The following is a 15,185-nucleotide window of genomic DNA, read 5'->3' as shown; positions in this document are numbered from 1 at the left end:
CAAATTAGACAGGAACATCTAACGTAAGAAATGGGAGGTGTAGGGGCGCCCGGTGGCTCAGTCGGTTAAGCGTCCGACTTAGGCTCACGTCATGATCTCACGGTCCGTGGGTTCGAGCCCCGCGTCGGGCTCTGTGCTGACCGCTCGGAGCCTGGAGCCTGCTTCCGATTCTGTGTCTCCCTCTCTCTCTGCTCCTCCTCTGCTCACACTCTGTCTCTTCCTCTCTTAAAAATAAATAAACATAAAAAAAAATGTGAGGTGTTATATACTCTTGAGAAACAATTTCTAGTCAGCCCTTCTTGGGGGGGTTGCTTCTTTCTCCATGTGAGTAATTTTCAGGTTAGAAAATATTTGAGTTTTTTCCCCGTGTTCTTAACAAGTTCATAAAGCATCTGTTCATCATTCAACAAATTTGTTATTAGTTATCTGTTATAAGCAAAGTGCTTTGGCTAAGTCTCGGGGAGGAAGAAAGTGGATAAAGTATGGCCCTTGAGGGGAGGGGAATTTACACAGGGGAGGGGGTCACTGGAAGCGGGAGTGATACGTGGCAGGGTTCTAGAAACCAGGAGCCGAGAGGGATGGGCACCATCCCCTTGGGAGGAAGCAGGGGCGGGGGACAGAATGTGTAATGGGAGGCCCACTGCCCAGGAAGGAAGGGGGCCAGAGCCCGGCCGAGGGCCCGGCGTGGTGTCCAGATCTGGGGGGGCTTGGGGGGGAGGGGGGAGTAGAGAGATCAGTGGTGTGCGGGCACCAGGGTCTCCAGGGCCACCACCTGACCAGTCTGTGTGCCATGAGGGAGACAGGCTGCGGCCCACAGAGAGCGTGGGGACCCCAGGAGGGCACGGGGTACATCAGGCACTGTGTTTCCTCACCCGGGTGGTGGGCACGTGAGTATTCATTTCTTTTCCTTCCGTCTGTGTCGGAGAGGGAGTTAGCATCACAGATACACTCGGGACCAGGCCAGGTGGTTTAAGTGCTGACTTCTCAGCCGCTGGCCCCCGGGACCCCGGGAAGGTTATTTTAGCGCTCCATCCCTCAATGTTCTCACCCGTAAAGTGGGTGTATTAAAAGTACGTCCCACGCAGGGTCGGGTGGGAATCCGCTGAGTTAGTCCAGGTGGGAGCGTGGGATGGTGTCCGGGGCCAGGGAGCCCGGAAGCCGGGGCGGCTGCGGTCACCAGCGCCCTGCGACTGAAGCGGTCTGCGATCAAGAAAGGAAAAAGCAGAAGGGATGGGTGGATGGAGGGCTCCCGCTGAGGGAGGGCCGGCGTGTGCCCGTCCGTGACGTGGGGTTCTGACCTGCAAGCCCGGGGATTGGGGCTCCCGGGGGACGGCGGGAAGGGAAGACACAGGAGGAGAGCGCCCTAGAAGGAGGTGGCCGAGCGGCCTTCCCCCTGGGTGAATCCTGCCACCCTGCTGACCAGGGACCTGGGGGACTGTGGCACGTCTGGTCACATTTTGAAGGCCTTTAAACGGGCAGACGCCAGATTCAAGCTCAGCTGGCTCCCCCGGCCCCCCTGGGCACCTCATTGGTCTCTGCTCTGTGGGTGCCTGTGGGGTGTCCTGCTCACAGGCAAGGACTCCAGAGACAGGAGGCTGCGTGCAGTGGTGCTCAGACATTCAGGAGCCACACTCGGCTTGCTCCTTGGAAGTGGGCGCTGAGGACACGCACTGGGCCGTCCAGAGAACGAGTCAGTCCATCCAGGGGCAGGGCCTCCTCTCCGGCCGGCTCACCAGTCCTCCCTGTGGCCGCGTGTGGTCCCCGGAGTTTCGTTTGTGGGTTGCACGTGCCCTTAGCGCACGGCTGTGTCAGCCTCTCCTGCGTGGTGCCGTGAACCCGGCCGTCTCTGGGTCCCGTGCTCCCCGAACGGCAGGTAACACTTAAGCCTGCGTCTCTTGCGATTATGGCTTCTCATCACGCCTTGTTGGTTGGAGACTTGGTCAGGAGCCAGGCCGAGGATTGGACGGGCGCTGGGTGTGAGGCCTTCCCCGGTACCCAGGAGGACCAGGCTCCCAGGAAGGACCCGTCTTCCCCCTGCAAGGGACGTGAGGGCAGAGCTGACAACAGAGCGACCACAGCGCGGTGACAATGATCGAACTTGTGCTGTGATGTCCCACACTGCCCCAGGCACCGCGCCCCACGGACGCCGGCCCCCTGCCCCGTGACGGACTGGGTGGCCCTCCCCCGGCAGGTGGCGAGCCTGGAGGAAGGCAGGAGTGGCTTCTGACCGGCCTGCCTCCGCACCTACTGCCTTGACTCTCAAGGTGGCGAATGAGTTGGCAAATGGAATGAATAGATGAAAATGGCCCAATTGCTTGGAGGAAGAAGCCTGTCTAGTTTGGAGGGGGTTGTGTTCACTGAGGCCCAGCCCAGCACCAGAGGCCCCCCCAGTGCTCGCCTCCTTTCACCTTCCAAGCAGGTAGATGTGGTTATCCCCACTTTAGAGATGAGAAAACAGAGGGGTAGATTTGGGATTTGAGCCATCACCAGTCACCCCGTAAAGGTCACTCTCTCCCAGGGGCCACGTCCCTGGCCAGACCATGATGGAGCCAGCACAGGGGGTGCGTTCTGTGGGGTGAAAAACACCAGCCAAGGCATGTTTGGGAGACCCCAGCAGACTGGCCTGGTGTGCGGGGAAAGTTGAGTTTCATCACTGGGTGGTGGGAGATGGGCCTGGCAGGGCCCAGTTGTGGCAGAAGGCCCGGAACCCTGGGCCTGGCCACACAGAGGTGGTCCTGGAGGGGGAGATAGTGGGGCCCCATCCAGAGGGACACCCGAGAGGCTCAGGATGCCACGGGGAATCCCCACTGGTCCAGAGGGTACCGAGCTTTTACTCAGGGAGCCGGAGTGACCCTCTAGGATGGGTGTCAGGCCCGCGTCTGTGTGTGGGGTCCTCTCCACGGCTGTGTAACCCAGAACAACAGGGAAAGTTCATGAAGCTGGTGGGGTCAGCGGCATCCTTGGCTTAGCCACCTCGGTCATGCCATGGGGTCCTTGGAAATGCCAAATGTGGAAATACAGTGTCCTCCAATCTGCGTCTTCTGAAGCTGTCCCCAGAACGTTTCTCGGATGTGGCCACGCACGGTGACGCGTGGCTGAGCTATCTCCAGCTCTGCCCGGGTGCTTGCAGGAGACCGAGCTGTGGCTGCCATTTCCTGTTGGGGAAATGCCATCAACGTTTCCCAATGAGGGAGGGGAGTAGAGCCCAGCGGTCGCCAGCCATGGCGTGCTTCTGGAAGCCGCCCAGAGCCCTCTGTATGTACAATTGCACATGTGCTGATTTGGGCTTAGTTTTTCCTTTTCCCCTTCAGACTTTGAACTTGGGATGGGGAAGCAGTCATTGGACAGATCACAGCGGTAACCACGACTTTCCTTAAATAGCTCCGCTGAGCACAAACGGGTCCAGTAGGTCCGGGACGCCTCAGAGCCCGACGAGCACGGAGCTCGGGCGACTGTGACGTGTTGTGGCAGCCAGCCTGGCTGATGGGGAAATGCAGCGACACTTCTAGGTTGTCCCGTTTGAGAGCCTCCACTGTGCCTTTTTGGAGAGCGTGTGGCCTCTGGTCCGAGTCGTACTGTGATGTTTCTTCAACGGAAGATGCCGGTGAATGTCCTCCAGTTTTGAAACGTGTCCCACAATAAACTGTCATTCACAGAAGAGCTGCTTGTGAGGCCGGGGGCAACCTCCTGGTGCAGCGACTGCAGGGTGGAGGGGACGGTCCCTTTTCCAGCTCGGTGAGCGCGGCTGACGCTGGTGCTCCTTGGGGCAGGCAGTAACAGCAAGAATCTTTGCACCAGGGGCTGCCACCCGAGTGCTCCGGTCTCCCAACGTCCCCGCAGGCCTGCGTGCAGCGTCGGCACTCGGGGAGGGACATGGCAGGAGCTTCAGGGCGCTGGGATCTGGATCCCAGCCTTGGGGCCGCTGGCCCCGGGGAGTGCATCCGCCCTGCCCGGAATCGAGGGCTGGTCACCACCCCGGTGGGAGACAGACACCGGGGTCTGAGTGGGGCACGTCGGCAGAGAATGTGGGTGGCGCAGACATGTGGAGACCCGGTCAAGCACGGCATCTCCAAGGGCGGGTGCCCGGAGCAGGTCACAGGACCAGACTGGGGATGAGCTGGTGCTCGCGGGGGGGGAGGACAGCCCCAGCCACCGCGGAAGGTGGGGGACTAAATCCCGGCCACACCAGGCGCAGTTCAGCAAGGCACCGGATGATGCCCGTTGCATGGTTTTCTTGCCCAAAGCCCTTCCTTAGAGGGAGAAAGGCCCTCATGTGACCCTCCAGGGTGTCAGTAGCCCACCGACCCCTAGGCCAAAAGCCCCGCGCAGAGAGGAGCTGGACGGAAACCCTTGGTGCCGCGACTGGCTTCCCAGGGAAACGGAAACCACATTTATGCAGCTCTGCCCAGTGACCCCAGATGCACCTGCTGGGGCAGGAGGTGAGAGGGGGCGTGTGCGCCTCCCTGGGGTGCTTTCTGGACACTGAGCACCGTCTCCCGTGATGTTCATTGATGTGATCGTTCCCCGGTGCGGTTTAAAATCCTGAGGCCGAAGCCGGCGGAAAGAATGGGGGAGCTGCTTGGGCCTAGAGCCGGGCCGAGGTGGGGCGGCAGACGGACAGACGGACAGGGGAAATGGGCGGTGAGGGAGACCATCAACCAGGGACAGTAAAGCAGAGAGGCTCTAGGGAAGGAAGGGTGGAAAGGCATCCTGAACCGTGGCCGGGTGACTATTTGGGGTCCATTAAAGTCACGCCCAGAGGAAAGCCCTTGGAAAGTTCAGCGCTTTGTCTGTTATCCAGCTGCTGGTGGGGGGAGAGGGGGCTGTAAGACCAGTGGTAGACGGTCACGGTCGGACCGGTTAAGTTAGCCGTGCTGAAGCCGACTGGACTTGCTGCCCCAACACTCGCTGGGCCGGCAGAGAGCGGGGACGTGCCGTTTGCACGGTTTGGGGACACATGGTAACGTCTCGGAAGCCCTCACCTACCCCATGATCGGGCCCGTGTTCACGTCACGAGCCCGTCTTCCCTGCTGTCGCTGTCATGTCAGAAGCCCCCTTCACTGTTTCGGAAGGTGCGTAAACAAGGAGAAAGAGGGTTGGTTCGTAGGCGTGGCTTTGCCACTTAATAAGGAAAACCGAGGCGTGAATGTGAAGGCCCTTGGGTGTTGCAGGGAAGAAGCAGGTGGGCTAAGAACGAAATCTTGGAGGGGGAGGGGGAAGGGGCTGGAGAGAGACACTTTGAACAAGAGATCCTTTTAGCTCTGGGGCCAAGAGTAGTGGGAAGAAGAGGAGAGGGAGAGGGAGAGAGGAGGGAGGGGGAAGAAGGGGGAGGAGGGAGCGAGAGGGAGGGAAGGGAGGAGGGGGAGGGGCATGGGGGGAGGGAGGTGTGCAGCTGGGCTTGTCTTACAAGCGTCGGTCTCCACAGAGAATTCCGCCGTGGGCGTGGAGACCAGGTACTGCGTGTTCTGCTCAGGTGAGGATGATGGGATGCCGGGCGGGTGGTTTGGCACCCTCGCGGCCCTGCTGGCATCATTTGAAGAATCAGGATTTTTTTCTTCATTGTTCTAGCCAGGTTTAGAAGTGTGTGAAAGAGACCAGTTCTGCTTTTAGAAGTACAAAAATAATGTGGTGATAAAAACCTGCTTCATGCCTGACAGGCAGATGTAAATGACTTGCATCCAATTTTTAGTGGCTGTGCTGGGGCAGGGCTGTTCCACTGCCAGTGTTCTCACGAACTGGCTGGCGGTGTGGTGTGTGTGGAGTGGGGTGTCGGTGTGCCTGTGTGTGTACATGGTGGGGTGCGGGTGTGCATGTGTGTGTGGTGGGGTGTGCATGTACATGTGTGCGTGTGTGTACCAGGGTGTGGGCATGCGGTGGGGTGTGAGTGTGCCTGTGTGTACCTGGTGTGTGGGCATGTTCGTGGGTGCACGGCGGCCTCGTGCAGGTAAGGATCACAGAGAGGGCACCTGAAGTGGACACGCAGTCAGAATTTCATTTGTGAGCTTCCTGCCCACCGCTCGGGGCGGGGACTTTATGGAAATCGGAGCCACCCTCGGAGACTCTGCTCCTCGTTCTTGTTGGTTTGTGTTGCTCTTCCCCTTTAATCGCGGCTCGGGCTCCCTCTGGTTTCAGGAGGCGGGGGGGGGGGGGGCCTGCTTTCACCTAAAGTTCTTCGTGTTCCCCGATTCCCGCTCTTTGGTGTCCCAGAAACAACACTTCTCAGTCGTCCTTCTGACATGATGGCTTTATGCCCTGACTGATTCTTCGGTGGATCCGAGAGAAGGAATTCTGATGGGGTTTTTGAGACCTTTTGCTATTTGGCAAGCCCTCGGCTTTGTCCTCCGGCCCGTGTGCCCACGCCCCCAAGGGGGGCTGGCTGGGACCCGGTCACCGGGCGCCGCCTCCCCATCTCCAGAGCAGCACTGGGAAAGGGGTGGCCCCGACTTGGATCCAGGGGTGGACACTTCCTCCCCGTGTGCCCTGGGCAAGTCCCTCAGCCTCTGTAAGCCTCGGTCCCCTCCTCTGACATTCATTCTGCCCCCCGCCCCCAGGGCTGCTGGGCTCACTGAGGCTGATTCAATGGCATATGCAGAGGGCTTTGCTTCAAAACAGCCCTTGATGGCAATGCAGGAAAGATGCTGCCGGTGTCATTGGCAGGACCCTGTCTGTCTTGCCACCGGGACCAGTGGGGTTTTCAGCTGCTGTGCCCGAGGCCACGGGGGACGGTGGGCACTGTCGGCTGGGCTCCAGGAGCCGTGGCTGGGATAGAGAGGTTCATGTACCGGGTCCTGCCATCCTCCCGGCTCGACTGTACCCAGGCCCGCTCACGCCTTCGTGCCCCACGGCTGTCTCAGCGGGTCAGCATCTCAGAGAACCCTGATGGGATATTAACCGGGACGCCATTTCCCATCACCCAGGTCACACAGGTCACCCGGGGCCAGCAACCACGATGTTGGGGGCTCAGAGCCACTCTGATGCTGATGCCAAGATCCAAGCCCTCACGGGAATGCGTTTAAGTTAGGGGCAAGGGAGAATGTCCCGTAATTTAGGATTCGATCGAACTGGCCTTGACATGCCCCTGGTCCAGAGATGCCTCCCTGCACGGCGGGGGGCACTGTGCTTCTTGAGAATAAAGCTGTGTAAGGAGGGAGCACGTGCATATGGGCTCCATGGGCTGCATGCTGTCTGGATACAGATGGGCAGCTTTGGCGTGCACAGAGATTGTACACTTTGGTGTGCCATGAGCGATCAGAGCCCCGGGCCCACGCTGGAGCCCCCGAAGCCAGCCCCCCGCCCCAGAACACAGAAGCCTTCTCTGTACCCCACCTGCTCCCCTCTCCCATCTTTCCACTGATTTGCGCTTTCGAGAACGATCCAGGGTGTCTCGGTACTGACCGGATCACGCAATCTTCAGATCGCCGTCGCGTTGGCGTTGATCTTCGTCAGTTGGGTAGGAACGTCTGACTGTGTCTCTCCCTCACGGCGGAGAAGACAAAGCATCAGTGAAATACAGTTCTGGGTAATGGGCTGGGGGGTGTCACGCTGTGTGTGGTCTGAGGGACTGGCTGGCGTGAGTCTTGCCTGGCAGAGCTGGAAAATGACTCGCTCTAGGATTCTGGGCGTTAGCTGTGGGAAATTTTACCGCTGAAAAGATCTGTAGTTAAATCCCATACATTTAAAAATAGTCGACGGTCTGTGTCTATTACCTGGCTCTTCCTAAGCCGCTTGGGGCTCCTTTCTTTTTTGTCGTCATTACTCAGAGCTGACGAACGTGCGAAAATCAAGCACGTGCTCGGACTGAGGGAAGGTTCTATGTCAGGCCCTGCACGATGACGAACCCGGACCTGGCCTCAGTCGCAGACGCTCGCCGTGAGCTTGGCATGTGCAGAGGGGACTCCCAGTCTCAGGACCCCTTGGCCCTGTCAGTGGGATCCGCACGTAACCCCCCAGCTACCATTTGGTTATCTAGGGAAAGAAAGCCACATGCGACTCCCGGAGGAATCTAGAGGATTCTGGTGCCAGAACGGGTTTTATCCTGGGGAAACCGAGGCCAGGACGGGTAGGCCGTCTGTCCATGGCCACTCCCTAGTCGTGAGCATAGCTGGAGGGGCCCTCGGCTGCCTCCCACCACCTTACTCTTCCCTCTCCTTGTTTTTCTGTTCACATTTAATTGCAAAGTTTAATCTGCTTCCTTTAACCTCATTATGAAAAGTCTACACTGGGGACCTGGTCTAACCAGGCTCTGTGCCGTGTGGATATCCCGAGAAAGTCAGAATGACACCGGATAGAAGAAACACTCGTTCTGGAAGATTTGCCAGATGGTACCACTCATCTCTTCTAGAACAGCCCGGGGCTTCCTTCCCGGAGGGAAGACCGTCCGTCGAGCTGCTCCTCGTGAGGATTGCTGGCCTGTCCGCCGTGTCCACAGAGGAGGGGGGACGTGGTCCTCGGGGGGACATGGCCCCGCAGGCAGCACCTGGGCATCGGCTGAGCGGGGCGGGGAGGGGTTTACAGGCGTCCTGGTGCTGAGGTAACAAATCGCTACAGATCTGGCGGCTTCAGACAACACACATGGATTGTCTTCAAGTTTGGGACGTTAGGGGTCCAAAATCAGGGCTGTGTTCCTTCTGGAGACTTCCAGGAAGAATCGTTTCCTTGCCTTTCCCAGCATCCAGCGGCTGTACTCCTGGTCTTGTGGCCCCTTCCCCATCTTCAGAGCCAACAGGGGGGCATCACCCGATTTGTCTCTTTCCTCAGCCTCTGCGTCCTTGGTCGTGTCTCCAGTCCTGCCTCCGACCCGCCTGTCTCCCGCTTTCCCTTAGAAAGACGCTTGTGATTATTTTGAGCCTGCCCGGATAATCCAGGGTAATATCTCCATCTCAAGATCCTTAATTTAATCCCATCTGCAGGGTAACACAGATTCTCAGGATTAGGACGTGGACTTGTTTGGAGGCTAGTATTCGGTCCACTCCAGGGGTAGAGCACATATCCCCCCATCCCTGCCTCTTTCCCTCCTTCCCTCCCTCCCTTCCCTGTCCCCCCCACAACTCCACCCCGAACCCCCAACACTCAAGGCCTGAAAACCACCCTGGGAGTTGCAGCTGGGGATTGCTTCGAACCAATGTGTTTCTAGTATACCTGGGTAAGCTTTGGAGACGGGGACTAGAACATTCTATCAGAGAATGGGCCCTGAGGTCACCTTTTCTCGGGCTCCCGTGGAAGTGAGGTGCTGATAGCAGCTGCCCTGAGGGCCCGTGAGGAGGTGGCCCCCGTGGGTGGCTCTGGAGACCGCGGTCCTAGGGGGCTCCCCCCGCCCCGCCCAGGGGCAGTGTGGCTTCCTGGTTAGGATGTCACCATGGGGAGTCTGGGTGTGATGGGGCAGCAGCAGGCACCCTGACAGGCCGTCTCATTCATGCTGCTGAGTTGGGTCTGGGCTAGCGTCCCCCTCGCTCCAGGGTGTAGGGTGAAGTTCGTTTCCTCTCAGAGCTGCCTCAGTTTCCCCATTCTCCCCTAGAGCAGGCGCACGCCAGCCTTACCTGGCCTTCCCACCTGCCTGAGAGAAGCGACCTGGTGGGAGCCCAGCCGCCTCTGGTGTCGGGCCAGTCCCTGCTCCAGAGTTCTAGAACAAGGTCACAAACCACCAAATCCGCCCGCCTCCTCGGTTTGTAAGTCAGGTTTATTGGAACGTGGCCACACCCATTTGCTTCTGCAGCAAAGCAGGGGAGTCCGTGGTTTATTCTGTGGGCACAGCCACCTGGGCCGGGTCTTGAGTGAGCGAGCAGACCCAGGAGGGCGGCCCCTCTGTGGCCTCTGCACAGCTGCCCGCGTGGGGACTGTTCCTGCACCGTTATTTTTATGGCGTGAGTGCCCCACCCCCGGCGGGGTCAGCGCCCTGGACCATCAGGATGGCATTCGGCCCTCGGACGAGCACGGAAAGAGCCCCCTCTCTGGGGGCACCCGCTTCTCTGTCCGCTGCCCGGCGTGGTGAGACAGTGCGCCCTTGTTTGCCGCGGCTCAGAAACAAAACCTAGCGACACACTGACCCTGGAAACCTCTCTAGAAACAGCCGCCTGTTCTAAAGCCACAACTCGGTCAATGAGGCCTGAGCCAGCGAATCACTGGCTGGAGCCTGTGGGACACGCTGCTTGTTATTTTCTGCAGGTCACCAGGATCGGGGCCTAACAGGACCCCGAGGGCTCCGACAGCGGGCCCCGATTTGCGGGCGCTGCTCTGAAACACGTCTGCTGAACCCCTTTGTCCCTGCGCCGCCGGGCTGGGTGGCTGGAGCCACTTTAGTATCAGGGAGCGTCTGTTCGGTCAGAGGACGCCTGTCTTCCCACGTGCACCGAGGGGTCCCTAACATACACAGGGCTTGAGTGAGTCCTCCCTAAACCACAGAAGACCCTCCTTCACCCCGGCAGGAAGTGTTTGTTTTTATCTTGAGGGCGTTTTGCGGAATGAAGATCTGGAAGGGGAGGGGAGGATTCGACCCGCTCCGAGCTCTTTGGGTGCACACAGGGCGTTTTCGGCCCGAGCCCCCCAGGGACCTCTCAGCTCCGCCTGCCCCCGGGTGGCAACCTGGGCCTCCGGGGAGGGAGGGGATCCTGTCTTTGGGGGATGAAAGGCACGTCATTTCTTCCCTTTCTCTGTGAAGTGCTTCACATAGTAGCAGACGGAACGCACGTGCCTGGGTTGAGCTGACACTGATTCAGGGTGGGGGTGGGGGTCAGGCCATGCTGGGGGGCAGGAGCGACGCCCAAACCCTGCGACGGCATTGCTGGCGGCACATCAGGCCCCCAGCTGCAAGAGCCCCTGCTGGAGATTCGCACAGCGCTTGGAATGCTGGCCTTCTCTGCTGACCCGCTGTGGGACCTTGGGCAGGTCACACGCCCTCTCTGGGCCCTGGCTTCTGGTCTGCAGCTTATGGGGAGGAACCCAGTACTCAGCTTGCTGTGGGGCACAGAGGGGAAGCTGTGAGCGAAGCGGGTGCCGCGCTCACCCCGAATGAGCGTGCCCAGAGCTGGCACTCGCCCGAGGGCCGGGCTGTCCCCCGTCCTTCCCCTCCAAGGGCACGTTTCTACAAAATGAGACATCTGTGTGCCCCCCCAGGCTGAAGCTTTGCCGCTGTGTGTCCCCAGCACCTTGTGGGGGTCGACAGACGCCATTGCCCCCTGAAGCACTGTTCACCAATGTGGGTCCCCGCGACAGAGTGGCGCTAACCTCCTCTGAGGTGGAAGGGCCGGTGTCTGAGCAGAGTTCTCGTCCCTGGGCTGGAGGGACCTGGGGCACTGTCCTCTCTGTCTTTGTGTCTTTCTCTCCACTCCTCTGTCGTGTGGGTTTTGATCTGGCTTCTTGCCCGGCTGTTTTAGGGATGGGCTGTCCGCACGCGGCAGGGGGGCCCTGCCCCTCTGTGGTTTCCGCACTTGGTGATCCCCGGAAAAATCACTGCCTCACCAGAAGCAGCAGGGAGAGCACGCGTATCGAGTGTCCACAGCACACGAAGGAGGTGGCTCCCCCATCGTGCCAAGAGCTGGGCTGGGCCGAGCTCAAGCTCGGGACGTAGGGCGGGGGTTTGGGACGCCTCACGTATTCTCGCATTCCGTATTTCCGCAAGGGGTCAAGTGCAAGGCTCTGCAGCCAAGGACGAGTTTGCTGCACAGATAGAGTGAGCACGTGTGGGACACTCACAAACACGATTCTAATGGGTGCGCCCGGTCCTTGGGCACCACACTGGGGGCCCCACGTCCGAGTGTGAACTCGGACCCTTGCGGGTCCAGACAGACTGGTGATTTCTTGGTTCCCTGTCACTTTTATGATTCTTCACTCCCGAATGTGTGTTCTCTGTTTCTAAAGAAAAGCAGGTTTCTGATCTTAAAGAAGCACAGCCCCACGCTGGGTCTGGTACCTTCTCCACCACCGGACCCGTGCAGGCCCCACTCGGGAGGACCCCCTCGGCCAGCCCGCCGCATGCACCTGGCCTCGCTGGCTGCCCTGGGAGCCAGTGCCCCTCCCCGAGGCATGAGTCGTCAGCCTCACCAGCCTCGCTCCACCTGGCCCTGGCCCACGAAGCCAGTACGGGGTTCGTGGGCACATGTACAGTCCCAGTCGGTGGCTCTAAATGACAAGACCACAGGCCACACCCCTACGGGCCCACCTTCTCTTGAAAGGGCCAGATGAGTCCACCACTCCCATGGGTTTGGTGCACGTCCCGGTGTGCCGGCCGTGGGCATCACCGCCTGTGTGAGTTGTGCTATTATCTGGTGCCCAGTGTGCACCCCAGTACCAAGGGGCAGCCCCAGGTGCTGTCAGAGGAGCCCCCATGGGCTCTGCCCAGAGGGAAAGGGCCTCTCGGAACCCCGGGGCACAAGGCCGCCCCCAGGCCGTCAGACGGCCCTTGGCCCGCACATGGCCGGGTGGCCATCTCAGTGAGTCACCTACATCCTCGGGAGGTTACTGGTTCACAGGACAGACTCAAGGGAGGGTTTGCTCGGGAGTAACCCCGATCCCCACCTGAACTGCCCACCGGGAGGCCAGGAAGGAGCAGACGCTTTTCTGGAATCAGTGCGCCCTCAGTGATGTCATTCGGGTCCCTGTGGCCCAGGCCCCGGGGCGCCTGATGAGGTCCCACCGCACGGGGAGCTTGACCTTGCAGAGGAGAAGCCTCTGCTGACCCCCAGCTTTTCCATGTGTCCGTCCGCCACGGGGCAGATGCAGACGCCGTCCTTGGGGTCCCAGCCCCTGCCTGCAGCTGGTCTCCCTCTGCTCCTTCTGCTAAGTCCCCCACATCCCAGCGGTAGGAATGTGAGCTGCTCTGCCCTTCCTACCCGGCGCCATCTCCCCAGGGGACTCTGCCGCTCTCCGTAATGAGGCAGATCGCGGGGCCACAGGCTTCCTGCCTTTTGCTTCTGCTTCTCTCTGCCTGATTAAACGAGTCCTCGGGGACTCCCTGTCCAAATCGAGGTGGCACATGGTGACAGGTGCGGGGTTGAGGGGCCCCATCTGTGGAAGACGAGTAGACAGCTGGGCGAGAACGCCCCCAGGCCCGTGCAGGTTTGGGGGTACGGGGAGCAGACAGCCAGCGACTGGGGAGAAAGTCGAAAGGAGGGGCTCCCTGCCTGGAGGGCTTCACCGGCCCCTGGAAGTGTTGGCCGTGGGGGGTGAAACGCTTCGTTTGCGTGACTGTGGTCCTGGAGGGGTCCCTTCTGAGCACGTTTCTCAGGAACTGAGGAAATGGGTCCGAATCAGGAGTCTTTACCTGTGGGTCCAGCTGCCCGTTTTATTGCCGCACGTTGAACCGTCTACTTGAAGGCGGACGAACGTGGCTGTCTCTGTGACGCGTGGTCCTTCTCTTCCGAGGCTCTCGGATGGAGATTTGGCAGAGCTTCCAAAGCAATTTGATGTGGCTGCAAAACGACAAGCCCTTAATTATTAATTAATTAATACTATTTTAATTATTTAATTAGAAGTCGATGGTTTATGAAGAAGTCTTGCGTGAACAGTTCGTGTGTGTACAAACTGTAAATAAATGAAATAACCGTTTCGTTAATAAACACACTTGCGGGGCGCCTGGGGGGGCTCCGTCGGCTGAGCGTCCGACTTCGGCTCAGGTCATGATCTCGCGGTCGGTGAGTTCGAGCCCCGCGTCGGGCTCTGTGTTTGACGGCTCAGAGCCTGGAGCCTGCTTCGGATTCTGTGTCTCCCTGTCTCTGACCCTCCCCCATTCACGCTCTGTCTTTCTCTGTCTCAAAAATAAATAAACGTTAAAAAAAAATTAAAAAAAAAATAAGTAAATAAACATACTTGCTCCCCATCGTGGGGGCGGAAGTGACATGGCTGGCGGTGTGGCCCTGGGTTGAGATCTGTTCACACTGGCTGTGGGGGTCCTGAAGGAGACACCAGACCCCCTGGTCTTATTCCAAAACGAGGTGGTGGATTCCCTGTAGGCCAGATAATTAATGCACGTGCAAGTGCTTTATAAACACTAGAGCAGCGCACGTGTGCAGGTCGCTGCTAACATAATGCCGGGGGTGTGCAACTGAGGAAGACGGGGGCACACGGGCGGTGGGCTTTCGCCCTCAGAACTCAGCATTTAGGCCACGCGTGTAAGATCTTGCTTTCTGGCCGTGGTTACATCGTCGGGTGTCCTCGTGGGTTTGCCTGTATTGCCTGGCAGAAAAGCCCACGATCCCTGCGATCGGCAGCCGGGAAACGGGTGTGATGTGCTTTCTGCAGGATACAAGACCCTTCTGAAAGGCATCTCCGGGAAGTTCAACAGCGGGGAGCTGGTGGCCATCATGGGTCCCTCTGGGGCCGGGAAGTCCACACTCATGAACATTCTGGCTGGATACAGGTGAGCACGCCTCTGCGGAGAAACAGGTCCTCGCCCCGTGGTTGGCCTGTGGGTGGCAGTCGGGAGAGAGAAGCCCCTTCTGTTCGACCTGTCACTTCTTAAGGTTCTGTACAGACTGTGACCTGTGGGGTTTAGCAGCGAGAGGCCTTGGGATCCGGGAAGGAAGCCCTGCAGGGACGGCAGTGACTTTGAAAAGTGTCAGAGGGCAGCACCTGCTCAATGTCACGTGACGGTGGAGGGTGGACGGCCCACGTGCAGGGGAAGGAGGCCACGGGACGGAGCAGCCGGATGGGCTCCCTCGTGGGCTTAGCCGCGGCCAGGCGCAGGATAGGAAGAAGGAGGAAGGTCAAGGCTGGGGAGGGGACGGCAGGAGAACTCTAAGACTAGTGTGAGTCAGGGTCTAATATAAGATGAGCAGGAGGACCGTCAGGCTGGGTCCCCGAGCTCACGCACTCCTGCCAGTGCCTGTGTTAGCCCCGGACGTCCTGCCCCGTGTCATTCCTGGGGGCGTCACCGGAAAGCCCGATCCTCATGGGTGTTAAAACTGTGCTCCTCAAGTCGCCTGTCTTCAGCTCTCGGGCTTGGGTTTGCTAACTGTAGCAAAAAACACTGTTGATACTCAGGAGAATTTCATCTCCTGGAAACAAAAAGACACTATCACCTCTTTCCTTGGGACCTCTGCGTTACCCCTTAATGCCAGAAATTAGGATTTTTAAAAACCTGACAAAGGTTGAAGTCAACGTCCAGCATCAGGGGGTGCATGGGTGGGGGGGGGGGGCAGCCACTGTCAGCACATCCCACACCCACAGTTGCTGCCTGGCCTAGGGGTGCTCAG

The 15,185-nt window shown here is 59.2% G+C and overlaps 1 protein-coding gene across 4 annotated transcripts in view; it reads left to right on the top strand.

The window, feature by feature from the left end:
* Positions 1-15,185, top strand: part of ABCG1 (ATP binding cassette subfamily G member 1) — a 67,612-nt gene that overhangs the window by 24,869 nt on the left and 27,558 nt on the right. For all 4 annotated transcript variants that reach the window (XM_043593541.1, XM_043593540.1, XM_043593543.1 and 1 more), the window contains exon 3: positions 14,233-14,350. In XM_043593541.1, coding sequence (XP_043449476.1) covers positions 14,233-14,350 — 118 coding nt within the window. The remainder of the gene's footprint in view (positions 1-14,232; positions 14,351-15,185) is intronic.

The sequence above is a fragment of the Prionailurus bengalensis genome, chromosome C2 (assembly GCF_016509475.1).
Source record: "Prionailurus bengalensis isolate Pbe53 chromosome C2, Fcat_Pben_1.1_paternal_pri, whole genome shotgun sequence".
In the NCBI taxonomy this organism is placed as follows: Eukaryota; Metazoa; Chordata; class Mammalia; order Carnivora; family Felidae; genus Prionailurus; species Prionailurus bengalensis.
The sequence above is the reverse complement of the archived record's forward strand: the minus strand, read 5'-3'. Positions and strand labels throughout refer to the sequence as shown.